Genomic DNA, 27,882 nt, shown 5'->3' on the forward strand with positions numbered 1-27,882 from the left:
ACAACCATACCTTATATTCCCAATTTATAAATATTTATAGTTAGTAATTTAAAAATCAAGGCATAGCTGTTGTTGTTGTAGTTGGTTGTGGTGCATCAGGGACATTTGCAGTGGTTATTAGAGGTGGCTTTGTGGTTTCAGAGGGTGGCGCGACTGTAGTACTAGTAGTAACGGTAACAGGAGGTTTGGTCGTTGTCTCATCATCGTCTTCGCAGAACAAATCGCAGAAGAAGTCAAGTAAAATTTCATCATTGTCATCCGAACAATCTTCGCAGCAATAGAACTAGTAATAAATAATAACATATTAGTATGTATAATATAAAGTATAAAAATGTTTTAATTTATTAAACTATTATTACACCATCTCTTGTTTTTTTTTTCTGAAAACTCTTTGATTTATAATTAATTAATTAATTAATTTTGTGGAAGAATTAAGCAATGAATGGGACAGTATTTGGATGTAGTACTTTTACAAATAATTCTATAAAAACTATTTAAAATCAATTTTGAGGAATCAATACAGATTTTAGTTTAAATTTTGGTAAAAAAAACTTACTGCTTCGCTTTTAGAAATGCCAAGCACCAAAAGCAAGATGCCAAACGTAACTGATTTCATGCCGAACATTCTAACGTTTTCTGTCTGCAAATGCATCGAAAACACCTTTTATAATACGAAAACAGGATAATCATCGTAACAAACCCTTTTGTTTCGTGCACGAATTCAAAACGTCCTTCGGGTTTTTTTTTATTTTCTTTAAACAACATCCGAAAGTAAACGGAAAAACTATGTCACCCCGATAATCTGCAATTGGCCGACCGATAATCAAGATTAGTTGCGCTCATTTCTATCGCTTTATTAGCGGAACAAAGATTTGTTCTACTTTGGTCATAAAAAATATGAATTTTATTGTTGTTTACAAATATTTTGCAATGTCAAGTGTAAATTATTTTTGTTGTAAACAGAGTTGTTTAAACGCTTGAACTAATACGTTTTTTTTGTATTATTTCCAAGATGATTAAATAATCAATAAATTAGTATTAGGATAGATTAATGCGAAGTGATTGTGAAGTAATTTTTGATAAATGTAACAGTTCTCTCGTGCGTGGAGTATTGGATTAAGCATATATATTAATGTTGAGCAATACTTTTAAACTTCTGCTAAATTGCTTAGTATTGCAGAACGCTAGATGGAATGAATATATTCAGCATGTATATAAGAAAATAGTTTCTCATTTCGATCATTATTTTTATGGAAACGAATTTAGTTATGATTTCACCAAACTTGGGTAGGCTTCAAAACAGTGTGAGTCGAGGGCCACTAAACAGTATTAATCAAGGCCCCTAAACAATGTTTATCGTAGGCCCTCAAAACGTATAAAACTGATTTTACGGAATTATGATATAAATATTTTGTGTATAAAATTATAAATCTTGTATACTTTTTATATTTACGTTTTTATTTCTATTTTATAATTTACAAACTTAATATTATCATGAAATTAGAATAATAGACGGAAAAACTGTGATTGTTAGCCGTAATAATGTTTAATATTATATAAATACATAAGGATAATTATTCATAATTATTATAAAGTAAAATATTTTTTCTTAAAATTTTCATTGAAAACTTCAAGCATATTTTATTATAATTTATACATGGGAGGATTTAGGCATTATCTACTCAAACTTGTGTTGGTCGAAAAACAGTGACACTTTTGTATATACATTTTTGTGTCTATTTTATAACTAATATACTTAAAATTATCATGAAATTATAATAATAGACGGAAAAACTGATTATAAAGTACACTTTTTGAAATATGAAATTATAAATAAACCAAATAAAAGTAAATCTTCTTGAAATGAAACAAATAATATATTCTGAAGCATCATTCGACTGAAGAATGATAAAATTCGTCCGGACACGGTCTATCCACCCTCCCCTGATTCACATCCATAGAAGAGTCCCGCACCCGGTCACCGACATCGAACATTAGAACATAAACATGATTTCCAGAAAAGCGAACGTGTGTTTCAACATTAAAGTTCTCTATAAATCGTCTTCTCAAACGCTTCAGCAACCCTGTGCGATTTTCTGCATTCTTTGGCGAGTTTAATTTGTTAATATAGGTTGTAACTATGTGTGTGTTGTTATTGGCCTGTGAATTTTGTTGTACTGAAGGTATTTAGGTAGATCACTCGTCTTTTTATTAAGTGGCCTTACTTTGATGTTAGGTATACCCGGTATGTGTTTTGTTGGCTTCTTCGGACATTTGGAAGAGCATGCAACATGGTCATCCGAGTTACATGCCAAACACTTGGGGGGATGTGGCAAAGTGCATCGGTTTGTCAGATGTTGGCCCTGGCATTTGGAGCACTCGGTCTTGTTGGTACATGCGTTCATTGCGTGAGTAAATTGTTGACACCTAGCGCAAGGTTCAGGTATAGGAGGCGGTCAAATGCTCTGTACTACCGGGAAGTGCTTGTTTATATAGAACAAGCCCTCATGTAGGAGTCTCTGAAAGGACGACGCGAACCCGGTAATGATGCGCATCTTGTAGGTTGGTTGTCCCGTCGCCCTGAATACGATCCTCTTGCAGTACCTGTGTTCCACCCCAGACGACTTGAGATGATCGCTGATTTCCGCGTCTGTAATGTCCAGGTACATCCTTGTGAGGACAGCGACGCGTTGTGGCCGTGTTTTTTGGCTCCTTCGGAGGAACGAAGTATATCGGTCAGATACGCAGCCTTAGGGTTGTCTGACTTCAAAATGAAGACTGTCTTTATTTGCAGAATAACATTTTTTCTGTTGCCGGCTCCCCTCGACCACAATTTTGATAGTTGCGATCTCGATATCGCCTCGCGAACGTTATCTTGAAAGTGTTCAAATATTTGTTGCTTGCGGATCCTTTCTTCGGTTTTCCGAGCTTCCACTTTCCCTACTCCCATCCGGAACCCATGGCCTCCGAAGGGCAAGATGATGAATCGGTGCCCTCTGAGGCTTCATGGTCACCAGTATGAACTGCGATCACACAGCACACACCTAATCCGAAGCCAAAAAACAGAAATATATCTTTTCACAAGCTGCTATCAAACACGTCTGCAAAACAATCATCAGAATTACAAAAGACAATTAACTAATATATATTTATTTAAATAAAATTCATATAACAATACCTCGCATAGTGCGGATAATCAGTTTTGATTTGCCAATATATCGGACTGTTTGAAACAATAAAAACATATTTATGCAATTTTTAGAATTTATTTTTATTTTTGTCAATTAAAATTTAGTTTGTTTTTGTGAATACTTACCGCACTGTGCGAGGTAATACATATATACATTTTTAAGACTGTTATAAATATGCTAATTTTATATTATTTTAGAATTATGATATAAATATTTTGAGTTATAAAAATTTAACAATCCGTTTCCTTTACTTTAAAATAGAAACAGTAAACTATGTAATTTTTGGCACACATTAATATTTCGGTTTTGTTGAAAAATATAGATTTTATGCAGTTGTAAATTGTGTCGTAATAATACTAGGAAATTTATCGTTCGACAATTTTGAAATAATACAGCCAGTGCAACTAATCTAAAAATAAATGGATATTTAGACTTTATTGCAATCCTATTAACAGACATATTTATAATCTTTCTTGTAATTACAAAATATCAAATGTTACAAACTTCACAAGTTCTAAATTTAGAAATCAAATGTTTAAGTATTTATAGATGTTTTTTTTTCAATTATTTAAAATGGTATCAAAAATTTGAAACATAATAATTACAATCAATTATTAGTAAAGAACAATTAGTTCAATGTTATAACAATATTTCAAAATAAAATTTAAAAAATCATAAAAGACAATTGATTTTTTGAAAGAAATTTATTTTAATTATAGAATTACAAAATACGTTCAAAATACAAATGCCCATACACAAAATGAACTTATTATTTTGTGAATGAAATAAATAAATATTGAAAGTCGTATAAATAAGTTTGAAAATATTTTAGTTTTTATTATTTGATTAGTAAGAGTATTAAATTTATTGACGTCATTAGAAATCTATCTTTTTAGTTAATAATCATCAAAACAAATGTAATAAGAACAAATAAAGTAATTTAAAAATAAAATAAATTTTCTATTGCTTTTTATTCAGGAAATTAGCAATTTCTAAATAATATTACTTAAGTTAAATAATTACAAATGTAAATTGTAAAAAGTATGAGTAAATTATATTTAAATTAAGTAATTTTAATATAATGATATTTATACTAAAAAATATTATTAAATATAATAGAAATTGGATATAAATGATTATTACAAATCGTGTTATTCGATAATCCATATCCATCAGAATTCCGACAACTTTAATCGCTGCAGTATCTTTTATTATTTGCTATAGATTTATTCACAATAAACTATAATAATAAGAAATAATCTAAAATACAATTGGTTAAAGTTTATTATGAATAAATCTATATCAAATGATAAAAGATACTGCCAAGATTTTGATACTGTCAGGATTTTGATTCCGTTGCGATTTTGTATGTCGGGAATTTAATTGTCGGTATTTTAATATACACACAAATTAACATATAAGAACCGTGTTATTTGAGTAATCGTAATTATAATAGTAATACATTTATTTCAAGAATTAAAGACAAAAAAGTATAAAAATGTATATTGCACATAAATTCTTGTAAATATTATTGATATACTTTAATACATTTTTAAGAAATTGTAATTGAATTAATAAGATATATAAATACAAAATATATGAAATAAAAGATGTGATAAAATATTTATGTTTTTAATGATTGAGTGAAGAAAAAATGTGCGTAAATCCAATAAGGATGTAAAGATATAAAATTTAAAAAAAAAAATGATAACCTCAATTGATTGTGTTAATTTATGGTTAAAATGCATCTCGTTCTTCCAGATAAATATTGGACAGATAAAAAGCAAATCGAATGGTGAAAAGTTCAAAAGCGATTTTTCAACAATCAGAAGGAGTTAAAAATAGCGTCCGAAAATCTTAATTATTCCGCGAATCTTAATTGTGCGCGCGGATCTTGCGACACTTTGGTCAATTCGACGAAACGCTCAGATAATTTTAATTGCTTTAGTCCACAATCGAACAAAAAAAAATAAAGTAAGAAAGAAATAAAGAAAAGTAAAAAAGAAAAAGAGAATTCTCTTAATTAAATTATTTCTCTTGCGAGCACTGTGGTCCTCCAAAGCGAAGTGAATTGTACGACCGCAAAAGGTTACACAAAGAATTATCATTACACTCTTAACAGCAGCGCTGATTAAGAAGTCACGGAATGCCAGGCTGTTATAAACTCGTTATATAAGTAAGTCGGAGTGCGAAAAGCGTTTGTCCGTTGCACGTCAATTTGTGACACCGTTTCCAGAAAACTAATCCTCCGTGTAGGCAGGTGAAGAGAAAAACATAACAAACAAACAAAAATAAATAAAGAGAAACGTAAAGAAAAAAATGGAAGAGACGCAAGGCCAAGGATATGCCGCGTTCGTTTATTTACTTATTTGTTTATTTATCGTTACGTCGGCAATAAAACTGGACGAGGTGCGGACGACGAAAGCAAAATCTTAATTAATAGGACTTATCTAATTGGTATGAAAGTTTACGATCGTAATTACGTGTTTTATGTGCAAATTCTGATATCGAGCTGGAGGGTAGCAATTAAAGTAAGTACATTTTTGAAAATATGTAAAGTAAACAAAACCGATGATTAAAATTCATTAATGTAAAAAACAACCAGTATTCTCGTATTGAAAAACAATGCGAATACAGCAATTGATAATTAAATTATATTTGAGCTAAATATAAAGTCCTCGATTAGTCCGGTTTCAAAAGTCTGTGCCGACACTATGCGAGTTATTACTGTACTGTTGTGAAAAATTTTGGTTAAGCGTTGGTGTGTACGATCCTTTATATAAAATAAATTCTGTTTGTTTTGGTTTAATTGGTTTTCGTAATTAGAGAAGACGGTTAATCATATCTTCAGTGTTTGCATGTGGGTATTTCAGTATGTTTATGAGAGCACACTTTGAGTGTTTGGGGGAAGTGGTGGAAGAGGAGGAGGAAGAGGTGGAGGATGATGAAGGTGTTTTGGGTTTTAATTTAAGTCCATCTTGTTATTTCGCTTCGGTTCGTTTCCTTTTTATTTTTAAATAATTATTATTTTTACGTTGTTGTTACTCTTTTTTTTCTTCATCATCATCTTTTTTGTTTCTTCTTGTTGTGTTTATGTTTTTGGGTGGTGGCCGAATCACATTTTCCCGTTAATATAGGTGAGGAAAGTAGGTAAGTACCACAGGGGCCACAGGGATACGAGATCTAACTAGTTAGTCAGAGTATGGCAGTAGTCACAGCCGGCAGCAGCAGCAGCTGGCAGTATGGTCTGGTCGTCGTCGGTGGTGCAGCATACAAGTGTCCTCCTCCTTCTGCTGGTGGCGGCTCAACTGGCCACTACTGTGTTAAGTGGCCGGCATCGACCCAAGACCAAAGAGTATGAGCACTATGATGTCCTCATTGTGGCTACCTGCGAGGCCAAATGCTGGGATAACTCCCATAGGAACGTCGTAAGTCATCCAATTTCAACATCTTCAAAATTTTATCTTAGATCAAACACATTATACATACGAAATATAAAATTTTCAATTAATTTATTGTTTTAATAATGGTAAAATTATTAATTATTTAAAATTGATTTATTTATAATTTCATTAATTACATAAAAGTCTTCAGATCAATCAATTATTTTAATTTACAATTTTATATTATTTTTATTAAAAATTTATAATAAGTTAATTTAATTAAATTATTTAAAATTTTCATATAGAATTCAGTTTTAAGTACTCTTATTTTTAATCAAATAAATATATTTTCTCTTAAATATTGAATGTAATTTACTTAGTGTTGCTTTATTAAAAATGTAGTAGAAAAATCAAGAATCTATTTACGTAATATCAATTTTCATTTATTAATTTTCATACAATAAAATATTTCATAATTTAGTCGAAATATCTCACAATTAATATTGCATTATCACCATAAATCTTACAATATTTGTATCAATAAATCATTGTGGTAATTACTTAAGAAATGATTTAACTTTGAATCACTTTTATTTAATTTTTGTTTTTATAGTTTAGGCAAATATTTCCAGTAAAAAACCTCCAATCAATTCTTTTCTTTTTAATAGAATTACTTATTTTATTTACTTAAAATATCTTCTAAACATTTTATCAAAAATATATAAAGTTTATGTATAAATAATTGTAATTATTTCTCGTAAATTGAAACTCATTTATTAATATAAACTTTTAAAATCGATATTCGAAATTTCCATTAAAGTTAAATTTGAGATCATAATTTAAAAAATATTAATACAGTAAGTAATAATTTTAATATTTTTATCATCTTATATATTTTTCTTGTAATATAAGTAATTTACGTATTTGCTGATACTGATTTCAATATAATTACATAACTGCATAAATATAAATATTCGTTTCGTGTTTTGTTTTTGCAAAAAAACTGTTAATTATAAAAGTTAAAAGAGAAAGCATTGTTTTCGAATGGTTAACACTTATTAATAATAATTATATTTGTTCAGTAAACATAAATAAAGAGATAGTATAAAATGAAACACTTAAGGACTTCCAAGAAACGATACTGTTATAAATCACTGTAATTAATTTCTATTAAAAATTTTGCTAATTAAGAAAATTGATAAATTGTTTAAATTAATTAAAATGATTAAATTTATTGTCAAAAATTTATATTATTATTAATTTCTATAAAATTGTTTTAGATTTCCAAATTATAATAAGGAAATAGTTTTACTATATCTTTTTATTAAATATATTAAACCAGGGGGTCGGCAACTTGTGGCTCCGGAGCCGCATTTGTCTCTTTTGATGATAAATTGTGATTATCTTGGAAAAATCATTTCACAAATAAAAAATAGTGAATGTAATGCGGCTCACTGGTCTATTTCATAACAGTCAATATCTAAAAAAAATGGCTCTTCCGACTTTGCCGGCTCTTGGTTTAAACCTATTAATAAGAATGTTGTATACATTTTCTCATAAATGTAAAACAATGTATTAAAAACATTAAATTTACAATAATAACGTGAATTTATGATTTTGTTCTCAATTAAACTGAGTTTCCTTTCATTTGCTGTTATTTTAACATATGTAAATATTCCTAAAAATAAATAAATAATTTCCTTATTAAATATTTTATGCAAATTCAATATTTTGTATTTATGTTTACGTAATGTAAATAACAATTGCGACTAAAGTCAAAGTGACCTACCCACGCAATAAACTGTATTTCATAATTACATGTGTCCCAATTATTTGTATTTCTTGAACATTATCTTACCAACGTCAGTTGTAACAAACCTAACAAAACAAGAATAATAAGAAAAAAAAATTCATATTGAAACGTCTGACTAATATTGTAGTTACGCAAATAGAAATTCTAATTGTTTAGATAATAAAACGTTTCGCGTTTAAGTTTTGCTCGAAATAAATGGAATTGAATGGTTATTATATGGAAAGCCGTTTTATTTCAAGATTATATTCCGAGTCGAAGGCGCTTTGCGGCGATGGAACGTCGGGAATGCGAATGCAGCTTCTTTCCACAGGTATTCCGAACATTTTGATGTAACTCGTCTTAACATATGTAATACCGAAAGGCAACAAGGAAAAAGCGAACGTAATATGTTTAATGTAACGTAATGCAACTTAATGTTGATTTATAGAGTATGAAAATTAGATATTCCATATTTGGGATTAGTGACTTTATTCGTAGCCGTCGCGATTTGCTAGATGGAAAATGCTGTTCGAAGACAATTTATAATTTACGCAAAATAAAGTAGTTGAAGCGAATTGAGATTCTTTAGTTTCAATTAGTTGTGGTATCTGCATTTTATATCTTAATAGTTTCTGAACCTTGCGTTCATCTGAGTACAATCTGATACACACGTTGTTTAACTTTAAAAGGCTGTAAGACGCAACACTTGTCAATTTAACTTGTACTTGAATAGTTGTAGAAGTTCATGATCCGGACAATATCTACAAATAGCGTATACGTACGTTGCTTAACATTAAAACGATACTGATTACGTAATACTTACTATATTAACATGTACTTGAATACTTGTAGAGGTACATTACATACTAAACGTTACTCAAGGATTACTTATTACAAGATTTTAGTTATCGTCTTGTTTCAACTTATACTTAGATACTTGTTATAACACATTTTTAGATTTACGTTACTTGTTAATTTACTTATACAATGATACATGTAGAAGTACATGTTTCGTACAATATGTGCATGCAACATATAAAAATTACTTGTCAAGGAGTTGTCAAATGGTTTGCAGTTATTGATTAGTCAATACTTGTCAATTAATAGAAGTAAACGCTACACACTACTTGTAAATCACATTTACTTCAATATAAAACCTTTATAAAGTACTTTTCATTACTTGCCAATACATTTTATTACATAATATTTGTTTAGAAATACATGTATTAACATATTAACAAATTAAAATACTTAAACAATGCGCGTTATTTGCCAAATAACTTGTCAAGTAAATATATTGTGTATAGTACAATGATTTTATTAGAAGTTTCACACACTTGATAAATTATTTTTCAAGTATATGACTTACCTTAATTATTCGGAATAAAAGTCACATCTCATAACATTTTCTAAAAAAAAGTATTAAGTAAAAGTTCCAAAATGTGTAGTCATGGGAGATTTCATAAGTACTTGGCTAATTACTTGTAGAACAGTACTGTATCTAATACTTGAAGAAGAACCCGGCTTGAATATACTTCTCTATATACTAAACATAATAATTTTACTAATTTGTTGAGAAAAAGCATTACATTATATGGTATATTTACGTATTCGGAATACGGAATACTTTCCAAGTAATTGACAAGTATTTCTAAATTATGGTGTTGGTATTAAAATAAATCAATACCTCGCATAGAGGTTCCAACAATATCAAAGACTGTTTGAAACCGGATTTATTAGAAGAATTAAATACATACAAAAAAAAGCACAGAAAAAGAAACTTGATTGTATAAAACGAAAGAAAAATATTTTTTTATGTATAAAAATAATGTTTGTGTTTTTCTTAAAATTTCTTTTTTAATAGACCAAAATTTAGTTTTTTTTATTTTCAAACCGGACTAATCAAAACCGCATTATGCGAGTTATTATTATACTTATTTTAAAATTGTATACATTTCATGACTAAATTGATTACATAAATGAAACCTCTTTGTTTCGTATTCGCGTTAAATTATTACTCACTAATTTGCACGCAAATAAACAAAAAATTACAGCACTATTTATATGCAAATTACATATTCTTATTTGTTTCGTTTCTTTCTCTCTCTCTCTCTCTCGTTCTTAAGATTTTATTTACTTCGTTATGTTTTAAACATTATATAATTCACATAGATGTTCTTTTGTTGCCTTTTACCTGCTGCAACCTGCATCCTTCGCGCCTTAACGCGAGAAGTTCTTTGTTTCGTTTTAGCATGAATCATTCATTTCTGGTTACACTCTTAGCAGCAATAATCATAATTTATGTTTATGCGGTTTTTACGCTGCTATATTTAACTTAAATTTAATGAAATTATGACCAATTTTACATGTATTATAAAATGTATATCAATTTATATACACGTATTTTTTAATATTTATAGTGTGAATTTTAACAATTTTATTAAAATAAAACAAAAACTTTGCCTATTATTTTTAATGAAGTAATTATAGATTTATATGATTGATTAACTGGATTATATTGTATTTTGTATTTCATTTTTAATAGAGCAATATTTGTATTCTTATTTTTATATATTAAAATTAATGTAAGTTATAAACCTAAAATAACTTCAGAAACTTGAATCTATTTAAGTGCGTCTTGTTTACATTTTATTTATTCGTGATGATTTTATGTTTAAATAATTATATAACTAGTTTATCATCTAATTTATATTATTTTTTTCACTTTTGAGTAGTACATTTTTCAGTATTTATATGTTTCAACTAATAATATTTATGTAAGTCATTGACCTAAAATGACTTAATAATTATATCTATAACTCATGTAACATATGTAACGTAATATACGCTTAAACTTGACATAGAACAATAATTCAGCAATAATGTGAGTTGTGAAAGAACATAAATTATTAGTTTAAAGAGAAAAACGTGTTTATTGATACACTCATAATTTTCCTTACATATTCTTGTAAGCAAATTATTGTATCTTTATTAAAGTAAATTAATGGACAAGTGTATTTATTACTTTGAAGTTTATGAATACGTTTAAAATGTGACTTAAGACAGTTTTGTGCGTGATTGATAAAATGAACTAGTAAAACTTTATGTCTTTATTAGTTTCTATTTTAAGTAGCTATTGAACATGATCTACTTTAGTCCAGAATACGTTAAGTTTTGGATGTGGTAGATAATAAATTCAAAAAAATCATCCATCCAAATACTAACATTTATAATTCATGCTTAACTTTTAAATATAGATATAATTAAATTATTGTGTTCTTTAAAAAAAATATATCTAAATATGAGATACGTCTTTAAATGATCTGCATGTTGTAGATCGGTGCGTCTTATACAAAGAAAAATATATTAATTAATTGGAAGATAGAAAATTATAAAAGTTAATATAACTTTGTTGAATATCTATAAACATACGTCTTTTATATCGCAGAGGCGTTTTATACTTTGGTGCGTATTATACATTGAAAATTACGGATAAATTATCACTTAATATAAAGGTTATTACCCAATTACTAACAAAAAGTTCTAGTTTTTATACACAAGCTGCGTCTTATTTGTCGGTGTGTATTGTACAAAAAAAGATACATATAAATTGAAGTTAATTTTAAGTTATTAATATTATTTTAAAGCTAAAGTCAAAACCAATTTTATTCACTTCGTAACGTCTTTTATATTGAAGACACGTTTTATAAATTGGTGCGTATTATTTAACGAAAAGTGGAGAATGAAAGAAGTCTAAGGGACATTGCTCACATAATCGTAGAGCTAAAGTTTATTTGATTGAATATGTACGGGCGTCCTTTATAACGAAGATGCGTCTTACAAATTGTTGCGTATTATTCAATGAAAAATGGGAAATTAGAGAAGTTTCAATTAACTTGATTACATAATTATAGAGTTATAGTTAATTTTATTGAATATATGCGTGTTATACAATGAAAGTATGTACTTGCGTAACTATAAAGTTAATTTATTAACTGTGCGGATTATACAACAGAAAATAGAGAATAAAAGAAGTTATTTGGAAGTTGCTTACATAATAGTAAAATTCAATTTTATTCCATTGAATGTACCAGATGATTCTTTAATACTAAAGTTGTGTCATATAAATTGGTGCGTATTATACAATGAAAAATGGAGAATGAGAGAAATTTCAATTAACTTCTCATGTTTATATAATTATAGAAATATATTTAATTTTATTGAATATGTGATATACGTCCTTTATATCAAAGTAACGTCTTATAAATAGGTGCGTATTATACAACGACAAGTACAGAATAAGAGAAGTTAATTGAATATTACTTATATAATAGTAGAGCTAAAGTTTTTTCCATTGGAAATATGAGGAAAATCATTTATAGCAAAGAATTGTTTTGTAAATTGTTGCGTATTATAGAACGAAAAATGGAAAATATTAGAAGTTCCAATTAACATCTCTGGCTTACATAATTATAGAGATATAGTTAATTTTATTTTATATATGACGTCTTTTATATCAAAGTTACATCTTATAAATAAGTTGCGTATTATACAATGAAAAGTACGGAATATGAGAACTTAATTGAAATGTTCTAAAGTTGTATATATCCGTCATTTATACCGAAAAAGCTTCTTATAAATTGGTGCGTATTATACAACGACAAATGAAGAATAAGAGAAGTTAACTGAAAATTGCTTCAATAATCGTATAGCTAAAGTTTATTCCATTGAATATATGAGGTATGTCATTTATACCAAAGATGCGTCTTTTAAATTGTTGCGTATTATACAACAAAAAGTACAGAATAAGATACGTTAATTGGAAGCTGCTAACATATTTATAGACCTAAGTAAATTTTATTGAAAATATGAGGTAAGTCCTTTCTAACAAAGAATCGTTTTATAAATAGGTGCGTATATTTAATTCAATATAGGCATTCATAACTTAATTTACTTTATACAAAAGTTACTGTTATATAACTACGGTAAATAGAAATTTAATTGAAAGTTGTGATAATAAAAATAATTTTATTGAAACATTGTAATAAATGAAATTTATTGTCGATATCAGATATCTTGACATTGGTAAAATTGACCTCTTCTCAAAGTTCCATAAGCGCTGACAAACTCTTCGCTTGAATAGTAAACGTGTTCAGCGAGAGAAATTGAATGTCTCTCCATCTAAATGTATAATTTATTAACAATAATTGTCTGTGGCAGTAAAAATAAATCGCGGAACAATGAATGATTAAATCCGCCCACAGATGTCGGAGAGATGTGACCAACTTTGTAGCATCACCGTTAGCATCCCATCTAACGAAATCCTCGGAACGTCCACATCCACATTCTCATCACCATCAACGTTCAAGTGCATGGATCGGTCATATCTAATTGCACGTGTCACAAATGTGACATTTATATATACGTTTGCATTACGTCGGAAACCGTAATCGCCTAAATCCATCTGACTTAACCTTTTTCTCGTTTTGGCTTTCATTTTATTTATCAGACAATGAATTAACTAAATTAATCTACGTCTATTTTCGTAGAATGACTAGTTTCTTAAAGTGGTTTGAATGCGAAATACGATATGGTCGTGAAATGTAAATTGTATCTTATATCGCACGCAATTAGAGCCTTGACATTTTCGAATTAGCTCCGTCCAATTAATAAAACTTATTATAATAGTTTCCATAAAACTTCTCCTAACATTTATAATTGAAATTTCTATGTAAAATATTAATTTTATTTTAATTAAAATTATTTTATAACACTAAAACCTTTAACTTATGCACAAATCACATAACAACAATAAAAATCATATTGAAGTTAATTAGTTTCATTAAACCTAATTTATTTAATCGTACAATACGTCTTCCATGTTTGTATGCTTTTATGTATATTTTTCCTTTATATAAGTCAATTCCATTTTTATGTGTATTCAGTTCCTCGATTAGTCCGGTTTCAAACAGTCCGGGACATTGACGGAACAGATTATCCGGACTGTACGAGAAATTGCTGTAGTTAAATATTAACCGCAAAAACAAATCTAAATATATCCTTCTTTGAAGATTTGTATCTTTTGATCATAAATCACAATTATTGTAAATTTAATTAGCAATAAATTACTATGTTAACCATTGTCAATTATAATTATAACTTTAAAAGTATGAAGCAAAAAATGCAAATGTATAATATTGTACATATATGAAACAAAAGGAAATTAAGTCCAATTTCTCACTGAATTAACCTTTCATTAATTATATAATTAATTATGACTTTAAACGTCAATTAATTATATTTTCAAAGCAGTTAATTATGTAATAATCGAATTGGGAAACGTTGCTCCTGCTTCGGCATAAACAGGTCACAGCTCATTTGTTCGTCAAATTTTATTTTACATTGCTAATTACAAGAAAACCTTCGTAACGCCATTCCTTTCATTAGTAAATTCGATTCATTTATTCATACTTATATAGAATAAGTTATGATTGTCAAATACAATATAATTCCACGAATTCTAATGGAAAATTGAATTTGCTTGAACTTTTGAAATTCCTTCTAAATGTATTAATATAGCAATAATTCGCATATATCCAGAAATGTTTAAAACCGGACTGATTGAGAAATTTAAAATAAAAAAATGTATTTTTTTTAATCTATTGTTAGTTTGTCATTTAAAATTTAGTTTGTTTTCAAATTTTCATAACTTTGTATAGTGAAGCCGAGATATTCATGAATATTTTTCTAATTATTTTCTGATTCTAAAGGAATTTATGGTCGATAGATGATTAAAAATAAAAACCTCGTAACATATATACTAGAATATAGAAGAAATAACTGTATTTTCATACAAAATTGGAGATGTTAAGGTGGGCGTAATTGAGATTCAAATGGATATCATGTCTAACACATATATGTCTTATATTTCATACTAAACCATAAGTAATTAGAATGTAATTCACAGACATATATAATTTAAGTGAGCTGTCTATTAATAGGTCTAATACAGTCAGTGTGTGTTTATTATACAGAGGTATCACGCATATTATGATATATAGTTTAAGGCTCAGACAAGACATGGACACCACGTTGAGTTTATTGCTTGCGTGTTGAGCCTATCAAGAAAATGGGTCAAGGTAAATGTTCCTTTCATTTATTTTGCCAATGGTTTCACATTGAAAAAACACAAAGATGATTACTTTTGAACATAATTCAGATTTACTTCAAAATCAAGTATAAGTAAAACGGAAGGAAACAATATTGTTTTGCATTGAATTATTATTAAATTACATATTAAATATGTTACATATTAAATTTATTATGTAATTTGCGATTTAAAACAATCAACTTGTATAAAATTTAAAGTAAAAATAACATATTTTAAGGAAATAGTTGTATGAGTAAAATTATTATGAGAAATATTTATAAAAAGAATTTACCGAAGAAATATATCTGTATAAAAAATAACCAATTAAAAAGTTGAACGAGTAAAAAAAATTAAGGTGAATATTCGAAATGTATATACAAAGTTGGATAAAATTAGTGAAAGTCATTAGATTAGTTATTTTTACTTTCTCTCAAGTTTTATGTAATATTTTTTATTGAAATATTTGTGATAAATTTTTAAAATACATTTATATAATTAGTTAATTTTTAACAGATTATTTTAAAACTGAAAATGAGAATAAAGAAATTTGAATACAAAAGTTTATCAGTAATAAAAGTGAAGGAATGAGGTCAAGCGCCAAATACAATTTGTTTCAATAATTAAGTTTTCTTAATAATTTGTTAGAGTTATATATAAAGTTGAATAATATTAATGGAAATTATAAAATTAGTTCTTTTTATGTATATATATATATATTATTGAAATACTTTAAAAAGTTCTTTAAAACACATTAAAATAATTATGTAATCAGTGTTTTATTTACGTATGTTATTAAAATTTATTATCAAATTGAAAACGAAACTTCTCTATGTTTTAATATAACTTTTTTTTATTCTTACTTCAATATCATTTTATACACTATTCTATAATTTGAAATAATAGAAGAAAATGTTCGAAACACTTTAAATTAAATATAAATTATTATTAAATTGATAACGATGTACATTTAATTGTAATAATCAAAGAAAATAACTATTTGAGGTATGTATAAAAGGCCGGATTTGGTGGGATAAAAGTGATGAGATTATAGAGAAATTTAATAGAAAGTTGAGGAATAGAAGAATAAACTGCATTCCAGGAGGATGCATAAGATGATTGAGTAAATCTAAAGTCCATTCAGGTGAAGTTCAAATACAAAGAAAGTTGATGCATTTTAATTAAGTACTGTTTTTACATTTTCCAAAATCTTTAATCCTTAATATTAATTTTATATAAACATTTTATTTATAAATTAATTTAATAAAGAATTAGTAAATTTTAATTCATTTCATATTATTACTATAAAATTTAATTAAAGATGAAAATAACTTGAAAACTTAATTATTTTGATTAATTTTTTTTTTAAATTTGTAAATATTAACAATCTTGTAACAATTAACTTGTAAATAATTAAAAAAAAATGTAAATAATAATAATTATATATTTGAAATTATTTAGTTATTTAAGAATTGAAGATTAAATTAAGTATACAATACAATAAAACTTGTTTTTGTGCGGTTCTATTTTATGCGATTTTTTTATGCGGTATATGAAATCCAACCAATTCTAACGGTGTTGGCACCATTGTAATGTTTTCTATCATTGTGCTTATGCTCAAACGATTCTGTTAGTCGATTTTGAACCAATTCTTCACAAGAAGATGCGCGTTTTGGATTAACATGAGTAGCAGTGAAATATATATGTACATTTTGAAAATTTCTACATATGTACAATAAGAAATTAAATGTTTTTAAAATGTTTCCCTGTGTAATTTAATTATTTATTTTGTTTGGATGCACTTTCTCATTTATTTCGTAAATCTTTGACGTATTTTTAAAAGCGATCCCTATCCACCGCATAAAAGTTTCTGCATATTACATTGTTATATGTAAAAATTTATGAAAATTTCTATTATTTGTTTTGTGCGATTTATTTTATGCGGTCCTTATCTACCGCACAAAAAAAGATTTAACTGTATTCTATTTTTCTCATATTTCGAATTGAATAGAAGCTCTATACACATGAATCAATGGATGCTGTATGTATATAATTACTTTTAGTGTTTATACTGGAAAACGTGCAAACGTCAGTTGAAAGAAATAAATGTTAGTTTTAATAATTAATATAGCATTCGATGTTTGTAATGTAAATGGGTCAATGCCCACATATTTATTTACGTCTGGGAAGGTTCATATTTCAAACAGAATGAGTCGCCTTTTAGTCTTGAGTGATTATATAAATTCGCCTGTTCTCTACTTATGCTTTTGTATATAATTTATGATCGATATCGATGAACAGTATTTATTGAATTAAAGTCTATCGTTGAAAGTCAGTTGGATAGAAACAATGAGTTTGATTTATGGGAACAACGAACTTACTTGGATAACCATGGATATTCAAGTGGAAGTATAAAATTACTAATTGTAGAAACGTGGTTTCTTTATTTTTAATATAAGTATAAAAAATATGCGCGGTTAATTGATTTGTAATTGCTTGTACTGAGTTGAAATTAATTAATTACTGCGCTCGCACTGGAATCATTAATTTACGTTTTAGATTTATAATTAAGTCATCATTTACTTTGTTAATAGGATTAATCAATTATAGTCTCTTGAAAACATCATAGTAATTAATTTGATTTGTAAACAGTATACAAAATAATTTAAAGTTTATTAGAAAATGCAACAAACCTAGATTATCCAAGTTTTGTGAGAAATAATAAAGACAACATTCACATATTTTTATAATATTACGCACAGATTTAAGAAATTATAATAAACGATATAATTGCTACAAAATTTTGAAAACTATGCTAATAAAAAAGAAAAAAAAACATGTAATAATTTATGTTGTACATTGATTATTATGTTTTTTATAATAAATTTCAACAAGGAAGAAATAAACTTTGAATCCTTTTCTTAATTAATATTTTTCTACACATTAGAAAAAAATTAACATCTATTATTCTCGACGGTAAATTTATAACACCAAAGTAGTTTCGTTTGCATGAATTTAAAGAATACTTTACTTACAATTAAGCAAAGTATGAGACAAAACGAGTAATATTTTTAATATATCCTGGACTATTTGAAACCGGACTAATCCAAGCTTTAAAATCTTATAAATAGCACAAATCAAAACTTGACTGTATCTTGTATACTTAATAGTTAATCATTTAATTTGTAAATAATACAAAAGCAAAATATTTTAATAACTACGTAATTAATTTAACATGTCAGAAATATAATTTGTTTAAATGAAGTTTTAGAAAAATAAACGAATTTTGGGTTACCTTTTTGAACTTGGTTGAGAAATAATGATGACAAAGTTTTCAATAATAAGATTTTGTTTTCCATTCATTTAAAAAGGATTAAATTAATTATTTGTAAATAAAATAAAATAAATACTTACAAATTTTAATTATCAACTTAATTGTAAGCAAAATATGAGAATAAAGGACAAAACGAGCAATTTTCTTAATATATTGCGGACTTTTTGAAATCGGACTAATCCAATCTTTAAAATATTATAAACATTACAAATAGAGACTTGACTTGTCAAATTAGAAATCAAATTATTGTTGCCAGTAAAGTACTTTGATATAGATGTAAAGCTTAAAATTAATTTAAAGAAAACTCTAATTAATAACTTAATTGTAAACGAAATATTGAAATTTAGGACAAAACGAGTTATATTCTTAACACAGCGTGCATAGTGCATGTATCGATTTCGTTAACTTACTGAACTTTAAAATACACTGTATAAAAAGAAACTTGACTGTATAAAGGAAAATAATCATATTTTGCATACAAAAAAATAATAAAGTGTACTATTTTTTTAGAATTTATTTTATATTTTCCTTCATCCTTTTTTGATTTCTTTTTTAAACCGGACTTTATAATAAATTACATAAATGGAGACTTGACAGAATAAATGAAAATAATTATTACTGTATAGAAAAAAATAATTTAGTGTACTATTTTTTAACCGGACTAATCAAGGACTTTAAAATAAACTACATAAGACTGTATAAAGAAAAATAATCATTTTTGTATACAAACAAATAATTGTGTACCATTTTTTTACAATTTATTTTTATTTTTCTTCATTCAAATTTAGTTTCTTTTTTAACGGGTCTATATATTGAATTTGGACAGATTAAAACCGTACTATGTGAAGTATTGCTGTATTTCTTAAATATGTTCATACAGAACTGTATTTTTTTATTACAAATAAATACATTCTAACATAAATTAAAATAAAAAAAATATATTAATAGGCTGGCCAAAGGGCATTGATTTATGATTATATAGCAAATTGCCTTTTACAGATTACATTTTGTAATTTATGGTTAAGTCATATTATTTTTTCTTTATATTTAACATTAATTTAAGACTTCTTGTATTGCCGAAGATTATTAAATTATTCGATTGATTGATAAAATTATTGTTAGTATTTAAATAGAAATACTAACAATAATTTTATAAATCAAGAATATATGAAAATTTTTACTGGTACTTTTGCCATTTCAAAAATATGACTATAATATAATTAATGATCATAATATTGCCATTTAGTAACTTTATTGATGATACATGCACCTCGCATAATAAATCCATGTATTTGAATTGATACTTAGTATGCGCACAGTTACGTAATAATTTATAGGAGAAATGGAGACAGAGAGATGTAGAGAAAGATATGGTACATCATAAGTAATTACGGTGTTTCATATTTATTATATCAATAAAAACAAACGGTCCAGTTTAAAGGAGAGCAGAAAATTAGCAACGATAATGCCCAATAATCGTTATGATTCAGTAATTGCGGTTTCTTTCTCGTCCATCATGTTCCGATGAAATTAGCTATTATGCAAAATGGTTCAGATCAACGTTACGAAAATCGGGCAATAAAATTTAATTAATTTAAAGCAGATTACGTCCAGCAGGAAAAGCGGCTCAATTGGAAACTGTACACCAATTACATAGGATTATATACAGGATTATAATTTTTAATATTTCATAAAATGTGTTTTGTCGAATAGTTTATATAATTTAGTAACAGTTTCCTGGATTTTTTTTTCTTCACTTCAATAAATTATAGGCTAAATAATTAACATGTACAACAATTCCTCGAATAGTCCGGCATATTACAGTTATGCGATTTTAATGTTCTGGATTTGTTCGGTTTCAAACAGTCTGAGATATTGGTGGAATCGGTTAACCGCACTATGCGAGGTATTTATGTACCTGCAAAAAATAAACCGCACAAAAGAGACTTGACTGCATAAAGATAAAAACGTTTTTTTTTGTTTTAAATTTTCTTTAATTTTTACAAATTATTAACACCATTGTATGGTAAATAATTAACTGATAATTGCAGCAATACAACTCTGCATTTTTTGAAGTCCTCGATTAGTACGGTTTTACACAATCCAAGATATTGTCGAAACCGATTACCTGCACAATGCAAGGTATTTCTCCACCTACAAAAAATAAACCACACATAGGACATTTGGCTGTATAAAGGGAAAACGATAATTTTTGTATAATTTTTTCTTTCATTTCTATAAATAATTAATAAAATTGTTGATTAAATAATTTTCTAACATATGCATCAATTCATCGCACATTGCAGTTATGCGATTAGTCTGGTTTCACAAGTTGCAAGATATTGGCGAAACTGATTACCCGCACTATGCGAGGTATTTCTGTACATAAACATAAGTCATTTGATTGTATAAAAAACGATAATTTTTGTATAGAATTTTCGTTCATTTCTATAAATAATTAAGAAAATTGTAGATTAAATAATGTTCTAACATATACATCAAATCTTCGCATAGTGTTCGGTTTCACAAAATCCAAGATATTGGCGGAATAGATTACTCACACTATGTGAGGTGTTTCTGTACATTCACAAAAGTCAATTGATATAAAGGGAAAAAAAAATGTTGTATAAATTTTTTTTCATGATTATCAATAATTAAGAAAATTGTAGGCTAAATTATTTTCTAAAATATACATCAATTCTTCGCATATTGTAGATATAGGATTTTTCAAGTTCTCGATTAGACCAGTTTCACAAACTCCCAGATATTGACGGAATCGATTAACCGCATAATTCTTCGCATATTGTAGATATGTTAGATATTTCTGTACATAAAAAAGACCAATAAATTATTATAAAATTTTTCTTCTTTTCTATAAATTATTAAGGAAAATCTAGGCTAAATCATTAACTAATATATACAGAAATACTTCGGATAGTGCAGTTGTGCAATTTTTAAGTTCACAATTAGTACGATTTTCAACAATTCAAGATTTTGGTTGAATCACATTATGCCAGGTATTTCTGCACATTTAAATATTTTTTTTTATAGATAAAAAATAATTTTGTATATTTTTTATTATTATTTTTCTTAATTAAAATGTAGTTTATTTTACAATTTTTAAATCCGGACTGATTGAACGTTTTTTCTACAAAATACAACCCCAAGTTAAGATATACAAGAAGACATTGAAGTTCAATTATTTACATTAATCACTTGCAATATTATAAGAAAATAAATTTAATTAATAAGCCTATTTTGCTACAAAGATAAAATTTGAATAAAACCAAATCTTAATTAGCTACAAAATTATATTACTTACAATATTTCAATAAGCTCTATAAATTCTTTAATTATCAAGTTTTATTGCTGCAATTTTATTACTGTTAGCGTCATACGTTGTAGATTATAATTTACGCATGTAGTTATTGTTTTTTTTTTCCAATAAATTATTATGATTGGAAAATGAAAAAAAAGGCATACATTGATGTTAAACGTAGTTAATTATAGTAATTACAACATAATTAAAATTGAAAATTATATCTATTTATTCGTAATAAACATTCCCAGATATTTAATAGGTGTAAAATAATTAAATCTGCAATAACCGGTAACTTTAGTTGCATTAGAAATATGCATTAATACGTTGGAATTTAATTACAAGATATTCATTTCATGCATTTAACGACAGACATAAAAAATTATAACTTTTTAATCATTTATGTTTTGTGAATATAAATTTTATTGATGTTAAAGTATTTGTTTTAATATGTATATAATTATTTGATATATTTTAATTGTAGATTTAGTTACTCACACAATTTAGAATAATTATACTTGTATTTTAATCTCCTAATTTAATTAGATACAAGTTAATTAATATTAATTTAGAATTAATTATTAAAAACAGCAATGCCTCTCATAGTGCGGATAATCACCAGTGTCCCTCACTGTTTGAAACCGGACTAATCGAGTACTTTAAAACCATACATAAAGGAATAAAAAAACTGAACATTTTTCATACTGTACTATAGTGAATATAAAAAATATGAATATAGTTTGGGGAAAACTGAGGCAAAAAATAATAAAAAGTAAATAATTTTGTATCCCAATTTTTTAGAATTTAAAATTCAGTTTGTTTAGAAATTTACAAACAGTATTGTAGCGCGGATTCAGCTGATCGAAACCGGACTATACGAGATATTGCTATTTCTTGTGTTATTGTTGATCTAATGAGAAATAATTCATAATCTTCATTCTTATTCTATATAAAAAAAGGTAAATAACTTTGTGAGAACTTTAAGGAAAATTCAAAATAATCAATAAGAGTTTTAAGTTATTTAAATTGTTGTATAAAATAAACATAATTAAGTCTTCTATTAATTAGTTTAATAGGTTTAAAAATATAATAATTTGTACAATATATATGAATATTTTATGAAAACTCAGGGAAATCAAATAGAAAATTATTTAAAAATACAAAAAAAAATTGTATACTAACTTTTAAGAATTTAAAATTTAGTTGTGTGTTTTTTTTCGAAATTTACAAACAGTACTGTAGTGCATCCGCGCTGATCTAAACCGGACTGTGCGAGATATTGCTATTTCTTGAATTATTGTTAATTTAATGAGAAATATTAAAAATATTAATAACTTTGTGAGTACTTTGACGAAAATTTTAAATAATCAGTGTTTGTGCGCAACAGTGGTTGTGAATGGTGGCAACATGAAGTTGTTGAAGAAGCTTAGCTCGGAAAAGCAGGAAGAAGATCCTTATTAGTAGTTAAGCAGTAGATTAAGTGACAATATTAGTTAAGTGGGGAAGGATATTTGGGTGTCGAGGGGCACAGAATTTAGAGAGGGGGGCGATGTTGGACTGTTTGGAGGGACTATTTTGGTTTTGGAGTAAAGGAGATCATTAGGAGCATTGTGTAGAGGATTAGGATTTCGTATTTTGGGCGGAACGTTCGGATAAGGACAGGTTTTCTGGGACAGGATTTCGATATTGGGAAAGTAGTGGGAAACCGTAGTCAAGGATGGGACGGCATATGGATTTGTATATGGATGTTTGGCACTTTATGGTTACTTCGGAGTTACGGAAGGTTAAGGAACAGAAATGACAAGATCTGGATGTTATTTTGGATTTGAGTTGTTTCGAACGGGAATTGAAGTTGAGTTTAAGATCAAGAAGGACTGAATGAATATTTAACGTAACATGGGGAGACGAAGGGGATATGCGATGGTAGGGAATAAGGAGTTTGGTCTTGGATGGGTTAATTTTGAGGCGCCATTTTTTAAACCATAAAATGGTTGAGGATAAAAGGTTTTAAAGGTTAAGAATAAAGGATTGAAGGAAAAAAACGTGGGAAACCGATGTAGCGTCGAATATGAATATTTAAATTGAAATGTTGATTTATCTAATGTAATCAATTTGATTTATTTGCAAAGTGATAATTTCATTTAAAAATGTATAAAATTTGTATAAGACTTTGATATGTTGTTCTTTGCAAATGCAAACTGAAGAACTGGTTGTTGTATATAAATCATAACGAGTAGAAGAGCGTTTTGCATCAATGACATAGGAAGATATCGATAAATATCAATGTTGAATCTTTTATCGGATTGTCGTTCGTAAACGGTCGTTTGTGACAGGGCACCGGGCATAATGGTAGGTAAGCATTGGCAAGTCTGAAATACTGCTGCTATTCAATTCCCCGATGTATGGACATGCATTATTTATGAAGCTACGTAAAACTAAATACATTATGCACAAATTAACGAATTCATCGAATATTTTATATCTTTTTTTTTTAACAAAACGCGCACGCTTTTACACAGAACTCATTTCCATTTCACTGAACACAAACTAGATACATTTTTAATAAAATAATTGGTTATACAATATTATTATGTTTTTACTTTGTACTAGCTTTAATAACTTATATTTTATAAATAATGTATAACAAAAAATATTTTTTTAAGCATAGAAATACTTTGATATTCATTTAATAGAAATAATTTGGAAATCAATGGAATTATATACTTTTTAAACAAAATATGTAATCATTAATTTATTAATTGCTACACTTTAATATAAAAAAATAATCTAAAAACAAATAAAGGTTTATGTTAAACAGCAATAACTCGTATAGTGCGGCTTTGATCAGTACGGTTTGAATATTTTAAAACTAAATTTTAATGGACAAAATAAATTCTAAAAAAAAAGTGTATTTTTTATACTTAAATAATAGTCTTTCCTTTTTACAGTCTTTTAGTGCCCGGTTTTAAAGTCTTTGACTAGTCCGGTTACAAAGAGTGCGAAACCGATTACCCGTAATATGCGTAATACTGCTTTATTTATTATATTGTATTTTAAAGAATACTTTAATATAAAAAAATGAAAAGCAGAGAAGTAATATCTAAGAAAATGTGTATTTTTTTTATACGTAAATGATCGTTTTTCCTTTTTATAGTCAAGTGTCTTCGATTAGTCCGGTTTCAAACAATGCAAAAGTGATTACCCGCACTATGCAAGGTATTGTTTATACTAAAATATTGATTGTATAATTACAATATTTATAAATACTTAGAAATATTTAAAAAAATAATAAATTAAGTAAGTATTATTCAGTAAAAAATATTATATTAGTTATGTAATTCATAAATAGTTCATAAATATCTTTAAAAAAATAACATTAAGTCGGTGTACATATTACAATTACAAGTTTCTATATACAGCTAAAACTCGTTTAGTCCAGTTTTTTAAATTAATACTATTAGAATATCAAATTAGCCAATTTTCATTAATAACAGTGCAAAACATAAATTGAATGTAGTAAACTATTACACGTGTATCCAGGTGTTTTTCAATATTATAAATTAAATTAGTTTTATTCCTCATATCTTTTTGTGATTTAAAAGTTAACAAGTAGAAATTGGATATAAATTTAGTTTCAATTATTACATTTCCATTAATTTCTAACACACATATACTTATATAAAACGTTTCTTTTTATATAGTTATTAAGAAAGTTTCAATATGTCAAGTTTAATTAAAATTTCTGCAAAATTTTTATAATATTTGCTTATGATTTTTTTTTATCAAATTATAAACTATGTTTCATAAATATATAGAGAGAAGAAAACAGAGAATAAATAAAAAATAAAATATATATTTTCTGTATTTATTTTTATTATATACAGTAGAATTTGTGCGGTCCATTTTTATGCGGTTTATGAAATCCAACCAATTCCAACGGCGTTGGCACCATTGTAATGTTTTATATCAGTGTGCATATACACAGCCTGCTCAAAGCATTCTGTTAGTCGATATTGAACCAATTCATCACAAGAAGATTTGGATTAACATGAGTAGCAGTGAATTATGTATGTGCATTTTGAAAATTCCTCTATAAGTACAATGAGACATTAAATACTTTAAAACGTGTAATTTAATCATTTATTTGGTTTGGATGCACTTTCTCATGTATTTCGTAAATCTTTCACGTATTTTCTAAGTTTTTGTAATGTATTATACAAAGGTATTTGTTATATTTAAGAATTTATGAAAATGTCTAATTTTTTTTTTCAATTTAATTAATTATTTTCTTTTCAAATTTCTATAAAAGAAAAGACCCATTAAACTGTTGACATTGCATTTAATTCATTGAATTGTCCGATTTCATTATTCATTTTCTAGAAATGTTAGTTCCAAGTATCATTATAATATAATACAACTAAATAAAGCAATAAATTAACAATTATATTACAAAACGTAATAGACATTTACATTTGACAGACAAATAACGCTTTTATCTTGTATACATATGACACTCGTTACAATATGTGCACATATTATTATTTTTGGTTATTTTTAGTATTACGATTTCTTGAGTGTAGATCGAATCAAATGCAATGGGGCATGAACTGTATGAGAATAGCACAAACATATATTTATAGAAACCTATGAATCATTCGCGGATTTCTCTTATGGTGTTTCAATCATAATATTAACATCATTCTTTGTATATATAAGAAACTTTTCATCAAATGAAGAATTTTCTTACGTAATTTTAATACTGCTATATTTTTTGTTCCTAAATAAAATCGATATATTTTATTAAGATTTTTTCAATAAAGTTTTATGATAATGTATTTATAATGTATTGATTAAAAAATAAAAGGACTATTCGAGTTAATAAAAAATAATAATAAAATATAGTTTATTAAATCGTTTTATATTTGCTACTATAATTATCGATAATGTACTAAGCGAGTTATGAATATATTTATATGATGTAATATTACGTAATTTAATACAGAAACAAACAAAAAAATAAGTTTTTAAGTCTAACTATTTAAAATTTGGTACATTTTGTAATCATAAATATAGTTTATTGGAAAATGAATAAATTTTACATTATTTAATAAAAGAAACTCACTAAGCGAGTTATGACTATACATAAAAACTTGTATTTATATTAAATCAATACACAAAATTGTCTAATATTACATAATTTACTGAATGAAAAACGAAAAAACCAATATTTAGTTTACACATATGACCCATATTAAAAAAAAATAGAACAAATTATTGATTTTTCAAATAAATACATATTAATTATTATCATTTAATGAATTTAACATCATTTAAAACTGGTTTTATTGCACAAATAGTCTGAGAATTAGTTTCTTGTATATTTCACAAAACGTTGCTGTTTTCTTGTCGCCTATTCTTTTTTGATGTAGGAATCTGTTCATAAGTTGTTTTGCTTCAACAGAATTTTTTACCTTCATGATATTTGCAATCCTAGAATTCTTCTTTCACTATGGTGAGGATATACACTCGGTCCTCTTTTTATGCGGTTTTGAAGTTATGCGGTTTTTATTTCAAGAAGCATTTTTTTTTAAATAACTATTTTAGGCCATTTTGACACGTTTTGACACAAATTGGAAAACCATTTCATCGAAAAAGATGATAATTCTGAAGGAGCATTTAAGTTTCAACCCGAGCTTCAGAATTGCATTTCTGCATA

The 27,882-nt window shown here is 26.7% G+C and overlaps 2 protein-coding genes across 3 annotated transcripts in view; one reads left to right on the forward strand and one right to left on the reverse strand.

The window, feature by feature from the left end:
- LOC108562268 (mucin-2-like) lies at nt 1-27,750 on the reverse strand. Of its 2 annotated transcripts, none has more exons than XM_017920545.1 (2): nt 27,638-27,750; nt 1-283 (listed from the first exon to the last, which is right to left on the reverse strand). In XM_017920545.1, the coding sequence occupies exons 1-2, from the start codon at nt 27,641-27,643 to the stop codon at nt 56-58; spliced, it is 234 nt and encodes a 77-aa protein (XP_017776034.1). In that variant the 5' UTR covers nt 27,644-27,750; the 3' UTR covers nt 1-55. The 2 variants fall into 2 exon arrangements, with proteins under 2 accessions (XP_017776034.1, XP_017776033.1); XM_017920544.1 differs by lacking the exon at nt 27,638-27,750 and adding an exon at nt 557-619.
- LOC108562266 (anosmin-1) overlaps nt 6,399-27,882 on the forward strand; it is a 41,715-nt gene continuing 20,231 nt past the window's right edge. The window contains exon 1 of the mRNA XM_017920542.1: nt 6,399-6,619. Within this exon, the coding sequence (XP_017776031.1) occupies nt 6,434-6,619 (186 nt within the window). The 5' untranslated portion in view covers nt 6,399-6,433. The remainder of the gene's footprint in view (nt 6,620-27,882) is intronic.

This window comes from Nicrophorus vespilloides, unplaced genomic scaffold (genome assembly GCF_001412225.1).
Source record: "Nicrophorus vespilloides isolate i.1.1-1 unplaced genomic scaffold, Nicve_v1.0, whole genome shotgun sequence".
NCBI lineage: Eukaryota > Metazoa > Arthropoda > Insecta > Coleoptera > Silphidae > Nicrophorus > Nicrophorus vespilloides.

What these genes read in the sequence shown, in the direction of transcription:
- LOC108562268 (XM_017920544.1), bottom strand. Translation starts at nt 616, where the DNA reads ATGAAATCAGTTACGTTTGGCATCTTGCTTTTGGTGCTTGGCATTTCT. An exon ending in GCATTTCTAAAAGCGAAGCA is followed by an intron (nt 284 to 556) that starts GTAAGTTTTTTT and finishes ATTTATTACTAG; the next exon opens with TTCTATTGCTGCGAAGATTG.